The sequence below is a fragment of the Chinchilla lanigera genome, unplaced genomic scaffold (genome assembly GCF_000276665.1).
Source record: "Chinchilla lanigera isolate Chin_1 unplaced genomic scaffold, ChiLan1.0 scaffold00016, whole genome shotgun sequence".
NCBI lineage: Eukaryota > Metazoa > Chordata > Mammalia > Rodentia > Chinchillidae > Chinchilla > Chinchilla lanigera.
The window spans coordinates 19,814,417-19,836,935 of record NW_004955417.1 but is presented as its reverse complement, the minus strand read 5'-3'; the positions used below and the strand labels follow the sequence as shown (position 1 = coordinate 19,836,935).

Here is a 22,519-nt window from a genome sequence, read left to right as displayed (position 1 = left end):
ATGAGCCACCACACCTGGCTATGACCAAATTTTAGAAAGATATATTTTAAAAAGATGATTCAAAGCTAAATTTATAGAATAAACCAAATAGGAACAATATTTTTGGTAGAGATATCTACTGTGTCCATAAGTGAGATAGAAGCAATTACACAGGAATGTAAAAGTGCAAAGGGAAATAAGAGATGGAAGAGTGTGACACAGTCCCAAAGGGACCAGGTCTCTTTACAGGCAAACATCCTTATGAATCTTCCTAACTACCACAGTATGTGATCAGCCTTCCTGATTACTGCTAATACATTTGCAATCTGTGTGTCTTTAAGGATTAAAACTTCTTATCTGTGTCTCTCTTCACCTATAAAATATTTCACTGAAAATAAAATGACATTCCTGAGGAACAAGGCACACTTGGGAGAGAATTAAGTACTATGATCACCAGAATGAATCTGAAAGGGTTACTGTATTCACCAGGTATACTTGAATGAGATGATAAATGCTCTCATGAAACTTTTTCTTCAGAGTGCCTTCATTTTTATGCAGCAACTTTTTGATGTACAACCGAAGTAAAATTATTTTGAATCTCAGAAAAGGAAATAGCTGTTCCTATGTGTTATACTGACAGTATTACAAGTTCTATAAATTCAAATTGAATATGTTTCATCTTTCCAAGTGGTTTTCAAGATGTGGACCTATTTAGCAAATCAAAGATCTTATGGTGTCCATTTTGTACATTGAATTTAAGTATGTTAATGTCACTGTTTCTTTAATATTTCCATTTACTTTTTTTCCTTTTACTTTTATAGCATTAATATAAATAAGGCAGCTAATAAATGGTCAAGAAAACTTGTATGAGCTTCATATTGACTATAGATGCAAAGAAAGGTGAAGGGAAAGAAGTAGGCTAAGAACAGTACTGCTAGGGGGAAGAAGAGGTTAATCCCTAACTTTTTTAGGGTAATATATTGTTGGGCACAGGTAGATTTTTAAAAATAAAGAGAGAGAGACAAACAGACAGAGAAAGAGACAAAGAGAAAGGGGCGAGTGAGGTACAGAAGTACATGAGGATGGAGGGGTAGGGAAATAAGTAGTAAGTTTTTTCAGGGTAAGGAGTCCTTAAGACATTTAAGTAGAGATAGACATTGTGTAAATGCTTGAATAGATCTAGAGCTCAAGAGACGTATTTGGACTCAAGATGATCCAGATGGAATCTGCATTTCCTAGGAAAGTAAATGTACTTTTAAGCACAATACACAAAAGTGCACCACAAATCACAAAACATTCATTTGTAGATGATTGAAACACAGCGCTGCATTTGGGTTCCTTATGTTTGGGAATAGAACTACAGATCTGCAGGTGATTATTTAGAAAAACAGGAAGTGTAAAATTTAGAAAGTGTCTCTCCATCTTAGGCCCAAACCTTAGGTTTACCAACATCTTAAACTAATCTAGCAATCCACTTATAAGAATTGCTTGTGGAATTATATTAATAACAGAATAGAACTTATATATGTGAAGCACTTGGACCTACTTTAGACTTTCTAATAATTATAAGCAAAATGTCATTTTGGATGAATTTAAGATTTGGCATGCTTCTTATATAACGGGCCAGACAGTGAAAGTTTCAGCTTTGTGGACCTTACAGTGTCCACAGTGTCAAATCCGCACAACTCTCAGATCATGGTACAAGAGGAACCGGAGACAATGTATAATGAAAGGATGTGGCTGAGTTCAAGTGGAACTTCATGTAGGAAAATCAACAGCAAGCCTAGTTCGGCCAGCAAGCCATAATTTGCTGAAGTCTCATTTAGCTGATGTTTAGAAAGCCTACTTCTCAAAAGTGCAAAGTCATGACTATCACACAAATACAAAATGAACACACGGCAAAGATTTTGTTCAGTTTATTAATTAAAGAGGAATCCAGGAAGATTCTAAAACTATTCCAAAAGCATTACAACAGCTAAATATTTAAAGGCAATGTTAGAACATTTGCTAAATGAAATATTAAACTATTATCTATAAATCCCACTAGCCAAAACCTTGGGATTATATTTTCAATTATACATATGTAGAAATTATTGACATTTATCTAGACTGTGATTTAAAAATTGACACATGACTTCATTAGTTCATTAATAACAGTAAGCAGTCTAAGGGAAGAGTGGGTCTATTTAAACTCATGTGTAGGCCTTAGGAAAATGAAATTTGTTAAAGGGCATGCCAGGTCTTTTTTGCCTTATTTCCTAACTCCCCATTTCCAGACAATACTGAGATTTCAAAGTAACTTACAAAGAACTAATCCATTACTTTTTGTATTAATTTTATATTTATAATTTTGCAAAGTACCGCTGTACCAGTGTCTTAAAACAACAAAATTTGATGATTTTATAATTTTGCAGGTCAGTGTTCTGGCACAATTTAAGTACCCTAGAATCATGGTGTTAGCAGGGTTACATTCCTTTCTGGAGTTTGGAGGAAAATCATCTTCCTTTACCTTTCCCAGGGTCTTGAGGTTACCCGAATTCCTTGGCTCTTGACCCCATCTTTTATCTTTAAAGCCCACAGTAGTACATCTAATTTTTTCTTCTTCCTCTGCTTCCATTTTTAGGGATTCACATAATTAGAGTGAGCCTGCTGGAATAATCCCAGGAATAATCTCCTCATCATCTGATGAGCAACCTTAAATCCATCTTAATTGCATCTGCTGATTAGCAACCTTAATTGCATCTTCAACCTTAATTATCTTTTGCCATGTAGTGACAAAATTCATTGGTTCCTAGGGATGATATCATTCAGGGGAGATATTTTTCAGCCTAGCACACACTGTTTACACTATTTATCTAAATCCAGATGTTTTCCTGTATTCATGGTGTAATAGGGACACATTTATTAATGTCTCTGAGCTCATTTCCTCTTCTGTAAAACAGACTTGTGAAAAAAACTTAAAGATAAAAGGATACTGATTGTTTCTTTTTTTTGGGGGGGTGGGGTGTTTCCGGTACCAGGAACCGAACTCACGACCTTGCACTTGCCAGGCAGGTGCTGTGCCGCTGAGCTAAATCCCCAAGGATACTGATTGTTTTTATAGTATATTCACTCAATGAAACTAGTAAAACCAACATATGTGACTATTAGCTCTGCTCCTATAGATTTCAAGAAGAAAGAAATATGGCACCACCAGAAGGTAAGAACATGTAATTGGTGTAAGAACCGCAACTGAAATGATTTATTTTCCTGATGTAGATCCAAGAAAAGAACGAGATGCACTGAAAATAAAAGAACTATATACCCCTTTTGTATTCCCTACCTATTTTTTTGTTGTGATAATAATATAATCTTCCTAAGTAATCTATATTGAGATAGTATAAAATCGATTTGAAACAATATTTATTTTAAAGATTTTATATTTGTGGAATAATTCTTTTGAGATTGTAAAATTTAGCAAATGTAAAGCAGTACATAAAGCACTGTGAGCAAATTTTTATTTTCCCAGAAGTTGAGTTTTAATGATCTCTGCTATTCAGTAGAATTTTCTTTCTATGTTTCTTATCAACAATCTTAGTTATTCAACCCATGCGGGAAAGAATTTACTGCTTGTATATTTTTATTTGTTGGTTGCATGGTTTGGAAATTTTCTACTATTCTATAGCAGTTTTGAAATTAGAGATTATGTCTCTTGTGATTCAGAGAGAGGAAACTGAACTCTTGGGGAGAAAAAGTCTTTGGTTTTATGTCTGAAATTAGATAGCACAGAGTGTGAATACTTATCCACCTTATTAGCAGCATTTAAAGTGGTGATAATAGTTGCTTCCACTAAATCCATATTGTGGAAAACAATGGTGTCCTCAGAAGAGCATAATGATACACGCTGCAAGCATTAACCCTCCACCCTGATAGCCTTTTGGTTAAAGAGAGGAAAAGCAGGGTTCTTTTTTTTTCTTCTAGTATTCAACACAGTTGATTGTGCATGACTAATTCTTTTGCTAATCTTGTCTGGTGTCAATCTTTTGGCTTTTAGTGGAGGTTTCCTTTGGGGATTTAGCAGCGCACATGGCTGACCTGCATGCTTCTTTATCTCTGGGGCTCTAGTAAAATATTAGCACACAAAGCTAAATTGATTTGGAAACGTAAGGCACAAAAAGCTGATTTTATGCAAATGTTAGCACTGTATATAAAATTCCTTGGGCATCATTTAAAAAGAAGCTCCACCATACTAACTGGCACACTGACATATATGGTGCTAAAATTAACCACTGAGAAAAACATAAGCATTGCTGTTTCTGGGGCTTGCATTCAAATGCGGGTATTTTATACCTCTATTCAACTCTTACAGGATTATACGGCCAAAGTTTCATTCTTCTTGCCAAGGGAAAAGCTATCCAAAAGGATCCAGTATCCGAAACTCATTTACATTTGGCTTTAGACTTGCCTTCTCGGTTGTAATTGGCTTGGGACTCCCTAAAAGTTTATTTCCATTCTCTATCCATGTGATAACAGACTTGAATTTTGAGTGCCTAAAATTTATCACATGTAGAGCACTATATATGGAGAACTGTGAACAAACTTTAATGTGACGCAGATAAGTAGTAGGTGGCAAACTTTTGGATGAACAATACACAGCTTAAAATTTACAGCTGGGCTATGGATCTGCTATCATTATTGACAAATGTATCTTGGCCACAGCAACATATTTTGTGCATCAGCATCTGATAGATATTTCTTACAGTAACACCTTCCATAAGATTAGTGCTGAAATTAACTATTGAATTAATAAAAACACTGTATAATTTTGCATGTGGCTTAACTCAATTACAGGCATTCAACTTTTCATTCTGTTTCTTCATAAAATTCCTCAGTAAATTTTAAAACTGCTCAGATAAAAATTTAACCCAGATAAACACGTGCCTATGGATATCAGAAACCTCCTTTTGTAACAGCATGTTTTGTTTTGTGTTTTTGAGACAGGTTGTGACTGTGCAGTTCAGGCTGACCTTCTACTCACTTTGTAACTTAGGCTGGCCGCAAACTCACAGTGATCCTCCTGCCTCAGCCACCCAAGTGCTGAGATGACAGGTGTGCTCCACCACACCCAGCTTGTAACAGCATTTGCATTGCTACTAAATGGAAATCATAAACTAAAAGGATGTAATGCTCTACACAATTTTCCATTTCATTATACAAGGATCTGAATAGTTTGCATTTCATCTCATGTCAGCTTCCTCTCACTGTGACAAAATACTTTAGAATAACAACAGACAGGAGGAGTTTTATTTTGACTTATGATTTCAAATGTTTCAGTCCATCGTCGCTTGGCCCCAGACAGTCAGCGAGCTGATGTGTCAGTGCAAATCTGCTCACCTCATGGCTGCCAGAAAGTGGAATGCTGGTGGTGACGGTAGATAAAATACCCTTCACAAACGCAGCCTCCAGTGACCGAATTTCTCCAACTGGAGAACAACTCCGAATAGACCCTTCCACTATAGTCCCATCCACGAATCACTTACGGGGTTATGCCATCATGAACCATTAACCCTCTAAGCATAGTTGCATCGAGGATGAAGTCATCAGTACATGAGCCTTCTGGGAAACATTTACGAGTCACCACATAAGATGTTCCAATTCATTTCACAAAGAAATTGTGGGCTACATCATTACCAAAATATCAAAGGGAAAAGGAAAGCAAGGAGAGGAAGAGGGATGGGAATAGAGAGAGAGAGAGAGAAAAGGGGCTGGGAATTTAGCTCAGTGACACAGCACCTGCCTGGCAAGCGCAAGGTCGTGAGTTTGGTTCCCGGTACTGGAAAAAAAAAAAAGAGAGAGAAAGAGAGAGAAAATTAAGTAAAAATCATATTAACCCAGACTGAAAATATACACCTATCATTATTGCTCAAAAATGTGCAAGGATGGGTTTGAGAATAGAAGGAAATACAAACATGCAGTAATAAGCAATAAAACACAGAAGAAATAAACTCCTCAAAGGCGAGAATCATCCAATCCATTTCATTTTAGAATGAATTCATGGGTGTAAATGGGAAGCCTGCAATTGTTTATGATGCGGAAACATTTTAACAGGCTAGAATTTTGGTTAACAATGCAACAGCACAATCGTGAATTTTCACAAAGGCATTTACTATGTCATATTGTACAACTCATTAGGAGCTTTAAAAAATCATGGTGCTTGAGGTGAGGTTATAGATAAATCCATTATAACTTCATTTTCTTAGACAGGTTTGGAGCATGTATGTGTGAATGTTTACAAACATCCATTTTATGTTGTAATTTTAGCCTGATATTCCCTGAATTTTTTATTTAAAAAAATTTTTTATTTAGGTAATGAATACGAATGCCTTTTCAGACTTCTTAAATATTTAAGAAAAGTTTACCATACTCTTTAAAAAACCAGAATTTTTAAAAAATCACAGTAAAAAGGCAAAACTGCTGTAGATATTTTCAATGAGAATGTTATTTTCATAAATCAGCAGTCTTACAATTAAAATATTAATAAAAACAAGTCTGAATATTTAGTATGCATTCTGTAGGCCTACTATATACCATTGCATATGTAACAATGTTCCTTATGGACTAAAATTCAGATATAGAGGATAAGAGTTTGAGATAGAAATTTGCTATGAATAACGTTTATCATTATAATATGTGCTTTGGCCTAGTTGGAAGAGATTTTCTAGAAAGAATAAGAAGTAAAATGCTTGCTATGTATATCTTTTTAAAAAAATAAAAGCAAAACAACTTTATTTGACGAAAGACAGAAACAGGAGTCATTTATGGCAGTCGTTTGCTCAAATAATTGAATGAGACAACTGCGGCTCCTCCAGGTGTACTTATAACCAACTCCAAGCAGAGGCTGCCCCACCCCCCAGACACCCCATTTTATGTAAAGGGGGGAACGCCTCACAGAATTCAGCAGCGCGGCTCCCTCACCACTCATCACTCTCCTCCTCAGTGCTCTGTAGGAAAGGAAAATCCCATTCAGCCCAATTTACTCCCAGTCTCCTGCTACAGTCACTCTGGTCCTGAGCGCGCTCACAGACACGGCTGGATTGGACAAAATGGGCAGGTAGCAGCTTCAACTAGCTCTGAAGATGCCGTGGTCATTCTTTACCAGCTAAGCCTCAGGATATGAGGACCCTTGATCCCCTGGGGTACAGGAGGAAGGGGCTGAAAGGAGGTGTAGCAGAGCCCTGGAATCTTGCCTACCAAGGGACAACTCACTTTTAGGTAAAAAAATAAATCCATTCCCACTCCTGCAAGCAAGGGATGGACCAAGCTACTCAAGACTGTGCTGTGTGTGCGGGGCGGGGGGGTGGTGTGCTTCCTGAGGGCGCCAGGGTTCTGACCTAAAAGGACAGAGGATGTGTTCTGTCATTTTTCTGACCAGGTCTATCCACATCAGCCAACACCTAGGAACCCCTTCCTCTTATGTCCAACCTGGCAATTTCAGGAAACTACAGACCAGGGCTCCTGGCCTAGTTTTTGGCCCAGTAACAATGTTATTAAGAGCAAAAATATGCTGGCTAATAAAAATCTAAGATTAGTGTTTCTTAGAGTATATAAAGATGGGCTATACTGCTGTTGAACACTATCAGCAATGAAATAGCAAAATAAAAAGAGAGAGGGAGATGAATAAAAACTATGATCTGTTCCACTGGGAAATTCAGGCAGGCCCCTATGTATATCTTTTCCTTGGGTTCCTTTCCTTCTTTGAGTATCTCTTATCTCGCTGTCATGCTCTACCACTATGCACGCTTGTGTGCTATACTCTTAACTAGTTCTTATATTTTATGCATCAAATGGTAGTATTTTCAGTGATATTTTTTTTGGTTCCAGAAATCGAACTCAGGACCTCACACTTGCCCGGCAGGCACTGTTCCACTGAGCTACATCCCTCTCCCTGTTCAGAGTTTAAACCTATTCTCTTAGGTTGCTTTCTTTGCAACTTGGCTTCAGCATTTTTTAATTGCATGACCTTGGTCAAACACTGAATTGTCTCTGCCTCAACTTTTTCTCCTGTACTACAGGAGAAATATCTCTTACTTTGTTTGAATTTTCTCTTAAATTTGTTAGGCTTAACTTGGACAATCTATTTTTTGAAGAATTTTAGTTAACATCTAATAATAGTGCATATTTAAGAGTGAAACCCTAGTATTTCAGTATGTGTCTACAATGTTTGCTCATCAAACTTAAGTAATTAGCATTTTTATTTCCTTTTCAATGGTGTATTTTGAAGACACATGGCAGCATCCTTGTGTCATCAACAGATTTCAGCCATTATTTACCAAAATTGTCTGGTCTGTATGTATTTCATTAAAAATGTGCTTCCTCCTGAATTTCATTGTTGTGAGAGAACGTCAACAGAAAACTGATATCTAAAAGAAAGAATTCAGGAGGAGACTGAGAGGAAACTAGTGTTTAAGCAACTAGGCTCTGTAAAATTCTCCAAATTATACTCGAAGTCATTTCATACTTGGCCTTTTTCACAGGGCTTCTCATGATCAAGGGCTTGCTACCTTTTTTCTCACTTTCGATTATCTTCTTACAGCTCTATTTTGTAGCAGAAAATGAGAAAGTAGCAACAACAGCGAACCTGTCATTTAACTAGAGGAGACAGCAAGAGAGGAGTGAAATATATAGGACCTAGCGTGCCTGCTCAATCTCCTGCTGAGGCAATTTCACCAGGGGGAGAAACAAGTCAATTGTGCCATCACCTTGCTGGAAACTCTTCTCACCTACAAAAGTAAAACTTCTAGGATACTCATGAGACAAAAACTCTGTACCTTAGAGACTGCTGACAGCATTTAAGTAAACAATGATGCACTAGAAAACAATAGTTTTACCAAAAAGAAACCAACACAGAAGTTTGCAGTTAATTTAAATCACACAGTTAAATGTAAGATCTGTTTGTCTTCATTGTACTGTACCTACAGATGAGTCCTGTATAACACCGCCTCTCCAAGAACTGTGCAATAAATTTTATGGGCATACTGAAAAATGAAAAATGAGTCTTATCCCATAATAAAGGTCTATTTTTAGATACCTATGCTAAGACAGCTTTTTTCTAGTTACTTAGGATAAAATTATGACCATGACATTAGTAAAGTATTACTAGTTTAACCAAGATATCACACATTTACATTCTAGAGGTAAATGGGGAAATAACAAACAAAAATTATTAGCAAATGATAAATTGAATGAAGAAAATATTACAGGAGATCGTGGTGCAAGTAGATGCATTTGCTGATAGCACTATCAGTCAAGGAAGTTTTTACTCATTGGAATGATATTATATCTCCAGTCATGGCAAGATCTTGAAGAATCCACCAGGATCAACAATATTCAGAAAGTTAGCTTTATTAAATATCATAAAATGAAAAATGGGAAGTATAGTTTGAGTCTACTTAGAAATGTAGGGATTGAGGTGATTCAAGATCATGGTAAAAAAATTTGCTTTATTAGAAATTTAAGGAAACCCTTTAAAGTGTTATGGGCAGGAGATTGTGTGTGCTACAATTTAATTTCGACTTAGAGTACTTTTCACTTTCCTAAGAAGACTACACTACAGTGAAACTAGAGAAGAACTGAGGCTGATGTTGACAGGATATTAATTTGGTTCCTTAAGAAATGATGGAACATGGATGAGTAAATCAGCCCAACATTTATAAAGACATATTTATAAATATTTAAAGTTGATAGCGTGGCCATTGGCAGAAAATAAGTTCACAAATACTGCTGCTATTGGTTCTATTTCACATGATCTCTATGTTCAAAGAACTCAGTGTGTACATAAAAGATTTGAAAAATAAACACAGCTTAAGGAGTGCTTGTAATTTTAGAAGAAATATAATAAATACCATTGAAAATATTTCATTCTCAATAAAACAATTTGCATCTGTATCTGGAATAATAAAATCAAGGAATCATTAAGCCCAAACTGGAGGAGGAAAAAAACTTCATTGCATCAGAAATCATTTGATGTCTATGCAAAAGCCAATGATATCTTTAAAGCTCTTTTTTAATATTATATTTTGGTCATTCACTATGTGTTATGTTTCTTTCCAAGCATTTAAGATACAGTGATGAGGAGAGAGATTTTCTGGGCAGGGTTAAATTTTGTTGCATAAGTGAGACTTGTCTTCCCTAACACAGATGGTCACACTGACAAAAGTTATGGTTTTCACTTTTTAAGCCTCATGGTCTATAATTCTGGATATGATTATGTGATATTTAGAATGATAAACAAAAGAATAAATTAATGTTTAATACTTTGGCATGTGTATTAGAGCAAGGAAAAGCTACTCATATATACTGAAAGCACATCCTTCAATAGCTTATCTTCTGAATTAGTATATGCATGTAACTAACCTCCTATGCACCAGTTCTGAGCAAACCTTGATTCCCTAGTTGTCTAACTCAATACGTATTTATTTATTACCCATAGAATAACCATTGCGGGTGGGGTGATTCATCTGGGTCTTAAAGTTATTGCCATCTGCAGTTAGTAACATTGTTGTAAGATATCTACATATTGTATCTAAAGTCATATTAAGTACATGAGTTTTAGCAAAATTCAAAAGGATATTATAGCATTCCAAGATGGACATTATGTGTGTGACATGGTCTACTTTCAAAAGATAGTCTTGTCTTCTATTAAGGCATAAAATGGAGCCGGGTGTGGTGGGGTTGAACTGTAATCCCAGCACTCAGGAGGCTGAGGCAGAAGGATCATTGTGAGTTTGAGGTGAGCCTGGGCTACAAAGTGAGTTCAAGACCGGCTTAAACTGCACAGTGAGACCCTGTCTTAGAAAGAACCCCCCCCAAAAAAAAAGGAAAGAATAAACTATAAATTGTAAGGCATGTTTTAGCCTGATACACTTTTCATAAGAAAATATTAGACAAGTATATTTATTGCCTATCCACTTTCGGGGAAAAGTAATCTAACACCCACGACTTGGAGAATGAAGAGTTTGTTTGGCTCGAAGTTTCACAGCACTCTGCCCAGGCCTGGCAGGCTCCAAGGCAGGGACATCACAGTGGAGCAAAGCTGCCTAGTTCACAGTGCCCAGGAAGTAGAGGAGACAACAGCACCACAAAGACTGCGCCAGGTACCAGATGTAGCACCACACGAGGACGTGCATCCATAGCCCTCCCAGATACACCCAGAACTGTGCCTAGTTAATCCCCTAGATAGCTCTCAAGACAATCATTTCAACCATCCAGCTGCGCTATCACATCCCTCCCCTTCCCAACTTGACTCCCAAATACAACTCTTGAAAACACACTTAGTTGCCAAAGAAGTATGAAGTCATAATTCTATCTAATGTGCTATGTCTATCCAACCACAATGCATTAAAACCTTTCCCAACGTCTCAGTAGTTCCCACACTGCTCAAAAGTTTAATTCCAAAGTCTGCCTGAGACTCAAATGAAACTCTTAACTGTGAACTCTTGTAAAATTGAAGAAGTCAACTACATAACCACAAGTAATATGGAAAAGGGTAAACGCTCCCATTCCAAATGTGAGGAATAGGAGAATGAAAACAAATTGAACCAAAGCAAGACCAAAATCCAGTAGAGCAAACATTAAGAGCTACAGCCCCATGACAAGCCTCTGGGGAGCTTGGTGAACGATATTAATTCCAGAGGTTTAGTTGGACCCACTCCAATGACCTTTTGGTTGCAGCCTTCATGGCCTTTCTCTTGGGCTGGCTCTACTGCCTGAGGCTTTCCTGGGATGGTCCATGTTCCTAGCATCTCTGACTTCCTGAGTTCTCCAGTGCCATTATAAAACCCCCACGGTCTCTACTCCCATTCCTAAACAAAAGTCTCCATCTGAAACTTTATGAGCCTGGTCTTTGCTGTCCCCATTCCTATTATCATTCTGGTTTTAAGAGGTCTGTCCATAACTGCCCACCAGATTCTCCCACAGTGGCATTCAGGATATCTCCAGCCCACAAAGGGCTGTACCCCAGCACACCTCTGCTACAGAGGACAAAATCTCAACATGGATTCTGAAGAGACACAAAATGGGGTAAAAGAAAAATTAAATTCATAGTCTATGTTATTTCCAGGGCAGAAAAGGACTTTAAAAGTTATTTGTTAGGACTCAACCTGGATGTGGCTTCATTTGCATTTTCTTATTTGCTATTTGGCTTTCCTTAGCTTCATAACATCATCCTAATTATTTTAGTGGTGGGGATGTGCGATTTTACAGAGAAAATAGAACTGGAAAGGTGCACTATTGTTTCTGTGTCACAATATTTTCAATCAGTATTGAAAACAAATGTTTTTTTTGTCTAAATGTTAACAATTTTGCCTGTTTTCCTTGTCCTGCATTCCTGCTTCAAACTGCTACAGTTTCCAAGAGTCTTCAGAGGAGATTGAAAAACCTGACCCATTGAAATTCGTGTAATCAATTTTTTGAAATGAACTAATTTTTTTGAAAAGGATAATTGCTACCCACCCTACTTAATGTGGTTTATAAATAAAGATTTCCTTCAGGCAGTTGAATAAGTGGGTGAGTGGAGTGAGCTGAATGACATAAATTGCATAGTTGTCTGTATACCTTGAGGATCGTTCAAATAAAGACAGTTGTTCCCATCCTGGCGAAAAAACATATAGTTGAACAGTGGAAGCTTGGGAAGCATTAATATTAACGCATCACAGAGAAAGAGAACATTATGAAGTAGATAGAAATAAAGAACACAGGTAATCAATAAAATATCTCAACAGGAAGCTGAAAGGAAAGAGATTTCTCAAAAAAGGAATGGATCCTAATGTCATTCTCATGAAGAGCAGTAATTAGGAAAAAAAAAAAAGAATTGAGCAAGTATGTCCATTAGGAAGCCGTTTCAAAAGAAGGTATGAAAAAGCAAGATGATTGACAATTAAGGGATCAATCAGAAGTGAATGAGTAGAAATATTAAGCCAACAGTAAACATGAGAAATTTGAAAGGGAAAGAGGAAAAATTTATTCCTAATTTAAAAAATTAAAGACAGACAATAGCCTAAAGATTAGTTACCAGGTTCCTCTTGCTAAATAGCGACAGTAATTTTCCAATTATGTTCTGTTTTGTTGTAAAGCTTTTGACCTGCAACACATATAATCTGTTCTTTATGTAAATGCATTTGACACCTTCTCCTATACTTCTTTTTGAATTTTTGCCTCACTTATCACACTGCTCCAATGTTTTTGGATAATTATGCATTCATTCAGACTCCATTTTCATTGTGTCCTATGGCTAGCTCAGAAATCATGATACAATGAAAAGATTAATTTAATTATTTACTTTGAATTATTTATCTCATACTTTTACCCAATAAATTCATATAAAGTCCTTGCTACATGGCAAACTTTCTCAAATGTTAAAACACGGTATGAACAAAAGGACATAGTCCCTCCCTTTATGAAATTTGCAAACCAAAGGGAGATGGGTACTTTTAATAACCCAGTGGATAGAAGAGTGCAGCCATCAATATCTCACTCCAAAGGCCACAACATGTAGGGAGCAGAAGAAATAGTGCTGATGATCTCAGGGGAGGTTTATGAGTGCAAAGTGTGAAACTTTCTCTCAATTCATTTGCAGTGAACCAAGATTCAGTTGCATGACCTTATGTCTAAGTAAAAAACCCCAGCAAAATTGCCCTGGCTTGGTAACTTCCTCATAGCAGCCCCTTCACAGGTGGAATTGGAAGAAGAATTTTTTAGCTCAGCTACTTTTCTCTTGTACACCAAGATGCATGCGTGCAGAGAGAGAAAGAGAGACAGAGAGACAGAGAGACAGAGACACAGAGACACAGACAGAGACAGAATGAGAATCTTTGGCTTTGAGAATATTCTGGCCATTAATCTTCAAATTTTATTGTGTGATCACTTCAAACTTACAGATTTTTGGAACTTCAATAGCAATTTAATCTATTTGTTACTTTACAGAGGAAATATTTTCCTTTTACCTTCATTTGAATAGTTTCTACTGCATGCATTTACATTACATACCACTCTTTCTGTATTGTCTAATCTGCCCATTGAGCATTTTTTAGAATATCTAATATGTATTTTCTGAACTGAAAATGTCATTGAATTATCTTTTTATCTTTTCTAACGGAGCTTTCTTTAAGGAGCCACATAGTACATATATTTGAGGTTCTGCAGGGCATATATATGATTGCAAATGTATTTGATTTTGGTTTGCTTTTCTTTGTTGTTTTATAATTCTTTAAAAACAGAAAACCATTCTTAGCTCATAGGTTATACATAAATAGGCTACAGGACAGATTTAACCAAGGCTATAATTTGCTAATCTTTGCTATAATAGCTGTATGCAGTTCTCATACTTACAATAAATTCCATATATTTGGATTCCCTATTGTCCATATTTTCCATCTATTTTTAACAATTTTTCTCATGGCTATAAGTCTTATCATTATGATTTTTTACAAGATTGGTAAATTTTTAGCTATGTCTATTTTTATTTATTTATTTACTTATTTTGGTACAGGAATCGAACTCGGAACTTTGTGTTTACAGGCAAGTGCTGTGCCACTGAGCTATATTCTCAGCTTAGTTACATTTCATTGTAAATCTTAAGTTATTGATTATTTAGATTTAATTATCTTTTAAGGGACGGTGGGCTTTCTTCTCAGCAGAAAGTTACTGTTCTTTCAGTCCGTGTCTTTTGGGACTTGTTTTAAGCATTAGAGCAGTTTTAGAACAGCCTTTATGTTAGGCAGTCTTTACAACCTATACTGAGCTCCATCGCTTCTAAAATGTCTGCTGGACACTCCAATTATGTAAAAGGACTCTCCATCCTAACCCTCTGTACTTCAATAACTCCCACCCTATGTGCCTTCCTTTTTTTTTGTCTTTTTGAGACAGGGTCTCACTATGCAGTTCAGGCTGGCCTTGAGCTCACTATGTAGCCAAGGCTGGCCTTGGACTCACAAGGATCCTCCCGCCTCAGCCTCCCGAGTGCTGGGATTACAGGCATGTCCACCAGGCCAGGCTCCTATGTGCCTTGTTGAAACCATTCAGTTTACAAATTCCTAATCTTCCTCTGACTGATTTCGTAAAATTTCACCCATTTATATCTGTTTTTTAGTATTTATTCACCACTCAGTGGACCTCCATGAAGACTTTTGACTTCTTTTCCCACAGCGCTCCTCCTTCATGGAACTCTGCCTCCTGAGGTGGATTCATCTCATGCCACCTAAACCCCTTCCACACAGCCCCACGCTCACTTGTTACCCCATTCCCTGTTCTAGCACCCACAGTACATCTCCTGGGAATAAGTGAGGCAATCACAGGGCTCTCTTCTCTTGTTCCCATCTCTCTGGAATCAGAGTTCTTCATAGTCCTGGTCCATTTGAAGAGGTTTTTTTTTTTTTTTTTTTTTTAATATTTACCTCAATTTTAATATTTTGAAGACAGCCATGTAACTTTATTCCTTATTTTTCGGCCATGTATGGTTGATGTAATTGAAATATTTTATCCAGACCTTTAAATAATATAAATTTGATTGATTGAATGCTAGTATTTTTTCTTACTTAGACATTCTGAGAGTAACTAAAGCTGTATGCGACACCAGCACACACATATTTGTCAAGAACTTTCTTCAGTACATTAACTAATGCTCTTATTTACTTAGCCTATCTCTCAGGAAGGTAAACGGAAATCAATGTAGAATATTTACTCAAAAGCATATGTGTGTATTCAAGAATAAATCTCAGTGCTGAAGTGTCATTATACATTAGAGTTAGCTTTCTCTATTCAGAGGTGTTCTCAAAGAATGATGAATGGTTGCATTGACCTGTTATAAATCTTTTTCTCTTTAATTGCATTTGCTTTGGTATGATGGAGTTATACAAACTGTACTGAGAAATTAAATTTTGAAAATTCTTCATTTTACTATTGGAAAATATTTCTTGTGTCTTGATAAACATAAAAAAAAATAGCAGAGTAGAAGATGTGTCATTTAGTTGCTCTATTTCTTTCTCTGTGAGAAAAGATTTTCTTCCTAAACACATAAATGTATAGGCTAAGGTAAATATAATTGAGGAAATTTATAATAAAAGTAATCACTACCCATATATATGCATATATATAGAATAGTAGCAAAATAATAACAGTAAAATATTTAAATAGCTTGTCTAGCTAAGAGGCACATAAAATAACGTCTTTTTCAGAAAGAACAAAAGAGCCCCAGATATTAGTTTCACTTGAGTGCTGATGGAAGGTTGAGATTTAGCAACAAAGATTTGCAGAAATAAAAAAAGTCCCAGGGTAAAGTTTGGGTTTGGATTTCTTAGCATCTAGAATTGACCAAGTACATTCATCTCGTACAATTCACAGTGCATTTCTCTCTCGTGACAAATAAGGCTATTTCCTGCAATCCCCCCAACCCCAATGCTAAGCTATTTCAGGGGAAACTAATAGCAGGGCAGAGCACTGTAGCAGATCAAGATCCAAAAAGATGTGTGGCAGAAAACTGTTTTCGGTGATTTTTGAAACTGTACATTTTTTAACAGCTGTGTTTTGGAGCTCTCCTGATTTATATTCTCTTAAATAAAATGTGTGGTATCAAAGCTAAAGCATAGTCACTTATTTTATATATTTGAATGGGCCACAAGGATTAAAAGTACATAAACATTTAATTCTAGGAAAAATACATTTGTGGAAAATATTGAACCATTTTTGAGCCTTTACAATAAAACACTATTTATTTTTACATGACTTTTACCCACTTTAGAGATGAAAGAATAAGATTGTTTACCAAGTTTACATAAATTTGACTTTTAAAGTATTAAAATAAGAGTTATTTAATGCTAAATTTATATTATACACAATACAAATTATATTTAATAAATTTCAACTTCAGCAACCATAGTTTTATCAAAAGATTTGAGCATATTAACAAAGAGATAATTGACACTATTTACCAAGAAAATTGGAAAGATTAAATTTTTCCTTTTTGCTTGATTAAAAGTCCACCTTTACCATTAGCTGAGCTCGTGCTTTCTCCCTGTTTTATAACAGACAGATTTTACAAGCTTCTTAATGTACATTTTGCAGTGGCCCAGGTATATGTGCATGAATTAACAAATGTTAAAAACCCAATTTAAATTTTATAGTCTGTATAGATTTCTTAGGCAAGAGTAGAAAAACTAACAAATCCTTTGTCATGCATTATTTTTCCTGTATGTAAAGTAACAATATTTGAACCCATCATAACTTCTAGAACATCATGGGAAGTGAAAGATATTTACTAGCATTCTTCCACTACTCCAGGGAAAAATATTGTTCTGAAACTTTCACCTAAGGGAGATACTGTAATTTATTTAGCCAAGATGTTATTCCTTTCGCGTTATATAGAGACCAACATAATCTCTTGAAAATACTGAGGTATACACATAAATATCTTAATTTACCAAAAAGAAAGACTTGATTTATATTTAGGAGGCAATAAATCATGCAAGAATTTGTATGATCCCCTAATTCAGCTCTCTTAACCACATCAGCGGTGGACTCCTTACTCTCGTCTCATCAATCAGCCAAATAATTTTTGAGAAGCCCCTCGTCTAATCATATCATCTCTTTTGAAAACCCTTAATTAACTTTCTACTGACCTCAGTCCATATCCTAGCTTTATTTCGTCCAAAGTTTATCTGTCAGTTGGCCTTCCAATTGCACTTGGTAAACTCTAGCACCCAAAGGCTTTTCCCTGCAGTGAAGCGGTTGGTGAATTTGCAGGAAATATTTCCCTTTGATTCTCATGTAGTTAGTGCTTAATATTCATGCTTTCGGTTACTAACCTATTAACATTTCTACTTCAAAGGCTGCAGTGTTACAGCATTACTAATAAACAATTTTTCTTCATGGTCCCTGACAGAAATTGATTGATATTTTTATTTTGTCATTTGCCTAGAGCCTGACTCACTATTAGATAGAATATTCTGTCTGTCAGAATGGCAAAGATGACTGCGAATTTTTCACATTGGGTAAACAGACTAACACAGTTCTCCCTGGCATTTAGTAGATCTCAGTGAATACTTCTGAGCAGGTTAATCAAATGAAGAAACTTTAAATCCTCCAAATTATACAATTAACCAGTAGGATTCCGCATGTATTGTGAATCTCTTAGGAAATGGATCTATGGTGTAACCTTCTTTAAAAGCAGTCCTTTGCGGTGAATTGTCACACGGAACTTATACCAACTCATTTTGACCAGAAACCTAGCAATGGTTTCTAACAAAGCAACGGATTCAAGAGCTCCAGGGTGTGTTCTAATACTATTTGTACTTAGCTGAACTCTAGCTTGAAATTAAAAACTAAAATGATGCAGATACTGTACATTGCTATAAAATTCATGATTCCAGAAAATATACTGTTTTTGTAAACACTGTATTTAGTGAAGGTCAAGTCACAGTATAAAAGTTTTCATATTCATTGAGGTCCACTGTTTCACAATTTTTTGGCACATGGATTCCATATAAAAACTGCAATAAAGAGAATGGAAGTCTTGTGCATAGAACTTTACACACGAACTAACAAAAGCATAGGTTTGTGATCTGGAGGAACTGTGTCCCCATCTTGTAATAGTTATATTTTTTGGTTGAAATTATTTTACTATAAAACAATGATTCCTTTGAAGTGAGCTGTTGGTGAGTTTGTCTACAATCCACGTTTCAAGTGTTTTCAGTGATTTCTCTCAGGTATGGGTCTGGGGAGAGGAAATTTCCAGAGATCACTTAGAGAAATTGATGTATATTTTCTGAAACGGAGTATACACTATGTCATTATTAAAACCATGGCTTATTTAAAGACTTATTGCAAACCCCAGGTCTCCATTTTGTAAAACCATCAAACCAATAAAAAGACACCTGCATTTCCACAGAGGATGACTACATTAGCATATTTCCGTGTACCAATTGCTGGAAAGGTGAGGGGACATAGTTGGAATGAAGAGGAAAATGTACTGCTCTCTACTCACTGAGAGGCTCAAATATACATCCAGCCTAAGAAACAAGCTCACTCAGGGCCGAACTGATGGAGATACCTTTGAGCTTCTTTTGTGTTGAGCTGAGCAAAGGAATCATCTTTCTTTAATCATCTGCCAAAGCCCATAGTAATCAGTGTCAAATCAATGCCAGACAAATAAAAAGATTCATATCTCCTGTTTTCTTCTATTTCCCCTTCGAGAGAACAACGGAGACAGCTCCTTGAGAAAGAAAGGATAAACACAAATTTTAGCACAAAAAAACAGGAAAGATCCCACTGCTATGCTCTCACCTCTGGCCTTTCTGTCACAAGCCCAGGGAAGGAGGAGCAAAAAGCAAACCCAACACGAAGCTGATTTCACTGTGAATCCCCAGAGCTAGATATAATAATTGATGAACTGAGCTTTTAAAATAATGGACTTTTTAAAAAACTGGCAATCATAATTTCATGTTTTAAAACACAGACATGCACTGTATAGCAATGTTAGTCAGTGACTGTCAGCGTAAAGTTAGTTTCTGTCTGGGGTAACAGGTCCCGAGAATGAGGCGCCGCAGATGAAAAGAAAAACGAGAGGCAAAATTATGGGATCAGCGGGCTGCAGCCTCTAGGATTGAAGCCTGGATTACAATCTTCTTTAGCCTTTTATTGGGAAATAAATAAAAAGCAGCAACAGGGGATATGGGAAGAATCATTTAAAGGATTAGTGAGGACAGTACAGTTTAGTTTTTTATTTTTGTTTTGGGTTTTTTTTTTTTTTTTCCAGTACCGGTAATCAAACTCACGACCTTGCGCTTGCCAGGCAGGCACTGTGCTGCTGAGCTAAATCCCCAGCCCCAAACAATACAGTTTAATTATCACAGGAATGAGACTTGACTTAGTTAGCCATCATGTTGTCATTCCTTCGGGCACATCTCAGCAAAGCATCTAGCGTTGTCCCAGGGGCTTTCCACAGGGACACAGGGCCTGCTGTCATTTCCTTTTACACTAATGCTTTTGCTAGACTTCCTCCAGAACCAATCCTATGACTTGGTCAGGCTCAAAGTCCCACACAGGTAATACATTGAAAGGTAAACTATAGAATGTCCTTCTGCACAAGTGAGAGATGTGTATACATTGGTGGTGATATTTGGTTAAACTGCTAATCGTGTCACAGTCGACTGAATTTATGGAACTGTATCATGGTCACAAAATGAGGAAATCCCAATTTCTCAAAATATGTCATCATTAGGCAACATATGAGTGTATCTGTACTTTGTAAAATGGTTAAATTACACAAACTAACATACATTTACTCATATGCTTTTTTTTGTGATGGGAATACTTAAAGTACACTCGCTAAATTAGAGGAAGTTTTTCTTTAAAGCTGAGTATGAAGCAAAATATTATATGCTTATTCCAGAGATGGGAGAGTAAATCTCGCATAGCACTGGTTTAAATAGGTTGTGCAGCACTTACACTGTGAGTCTGTTATAGTGTAATATTTTATATCCAACGGAGAATTTGACCTCAGTGTTGGTTCTGAGGAGGCCAGGAGTGGAGTAATTTGTGGTTGGGGATAGGGAGTGGCAGGACAGGACTACAGGAAGGTTAAGATCCTGACAGAGGTGTGTGCTCTAGCAAGGAGACAGCTGTAATATGCTACATGGTTTACACACCACTACCATAGCTCATTGTAGTTATGTAACAAACTTAGCAAACAGGGAAAGCAATAAGAATAATAATGGTGCATTTATAATAATGTGATAAAATTTAAATATATTTTAAAAGAAATGCATTCGTGTTTTCAATTTATAGAGTTAAATGAGTAAAGAGTAAAGCAGAGAAAAGTTAATGCAGCTTGATTCACACAACAGAGTAATAAATTTATCTTGAATAAAAAGCATTATACTACTCCCTACTCATCATGAAGTTAAATAGAAAGATGTTCCCTTTCTGTATTTATTAAGGCTCTGAAGTTATTTATCACATCAAGCAATAATTTGTTGTTATGGAGACAGATTTTTCCCTCATGCTACTCTGAACCGAAGGAATTCCCTGAGTAGGTCAAGAAAACAACACAAATCATGATATAATTTATTGCACAAAGAAACCTGTATATATTAACTTGATAGCCTGGAGAATGTTAAGTAAGTCAAATGTTTTAGGTTCCATCCTTCAGGAGGCAGGAGTCTTTTCTTCTATAGTAACATTTAACTCTGCTGCTACTGCAAGTCTCTGAGATACACACTCTCAATCAACAGTAGGCTAGAGCAGAATTTAAGAGCCTTATTTGGAAAATCAGAAGTGAGGGTCCAAATGCAAGGGTAGTTGAAGAATTTTATATACTACTATATATATACTTATATCATATGAATGCTTAGTAAAATACATAACATTTTATGATGGAGAGTTCTGGAGAATCTAATCCTGAAACTATATCAGTCAACATACTCTCTTTAGTTAAAATACGAGTATTAGCTTTTCCATCACTGTGACTAAATACCTGACATAAACAACTGAAAGGAGGAAGGGTTTCTTTTTGCTCAGCTTTCACAGATTTCAGGGCTTGGTTAGCTGGCTTCAAGGCTGCACCCTCATGGCGAAAGGCCAAGGCAGAGGGGAGTGGTATATATCACGGCAGAGGGAAAAGTAGAGGAAGAATCTAAGAGGAAGGGGCTTGAGGCCAGATGTGGTGCCCTGGGTCAGGCTCCCGAAGCCACTCAGACACAACCAAGTGTGTGTTTTCCTAATCCCTCGATATCTCTCAAATCAACCAAGCTGCCAGTGCGCTTTAACCATAACAGTATACTGCACAGTTCAATTTGAATTGCATTCCCATAAATATTTTACTTAATTAAAAAAAGTACTGACAAACTATCATACATTCTCTCTTAAATCTTGTCTTTATTTTGTATATATTTCCTCTAAAAAATAAAAATTCTGCCATCAGCAAACTGTCACAAAATAATGACAAGCTTCCCATCACAGCAATTAAAAAAAAAATTATTTTATTCACCTTACTTAAAAATGGCAAGAACATTTGCATCCTATTATCCTGAGACCTAAAGTGGAGTGTAGCTGTTTAGTTATGGTTATTGCTATTTCACCCAATGGCAAGAAAATTGTTAATATAGAGTTTATATTGATGTACATGATTACAAATTTCTTCATAGACGCGTTTAATCTGTTCATCAAATATCAAGACACTTGGACTGTTATTTTTATCCAAAATGTTGAGCTGCCTTAATCGAATTTCCTATTATAACTTAAAACTGAAGTTTTTGTTATTGTTTTTGACAGCGGAAGACGCCTGCGGAGGAACAGTAAGAGGGTCCAGCGGCATCATATCCAGCCCAAGTTTTCCTAACGAGTACCATAACAATGCAGACTGCACTTGGACCATTGTGGCAGAGCCTGGAGACACAATCTCACTCATATTTACTGATTTCCAAATGGAAGAAAAGTATGATTACTTAGAAATAGAAGGTTCTGAGCCACCCACAATATGGTAAGTAATTTTTATGTACCTAGCATTGATGTG

General features: G+C 36.3%; 1 protein-coding gene across 1 annotated transcript in view; it reads left to right on the top strand.

Annotated features, from left to right (window-relative positions):
- Csmd3 (CUB and Sushi multiple domains 3) overlaps positions 1 to 22,519 on the top strand; it is a 1,085,099-nt gene that overhangs the window by 288,855 nt on the left and 773,725 nt on the right. The window contains exon 5 of the mRNA XM_005381888.2: positions 22,279 to 22,486. Coding sequence (XP_005381945.1) covers positions 22,279 to 22,486 — 208 coding nt within the window. The remainder of the gene's footprint in view (positions 1 to 22,278; positions 22,487 to 22,519) is intronic.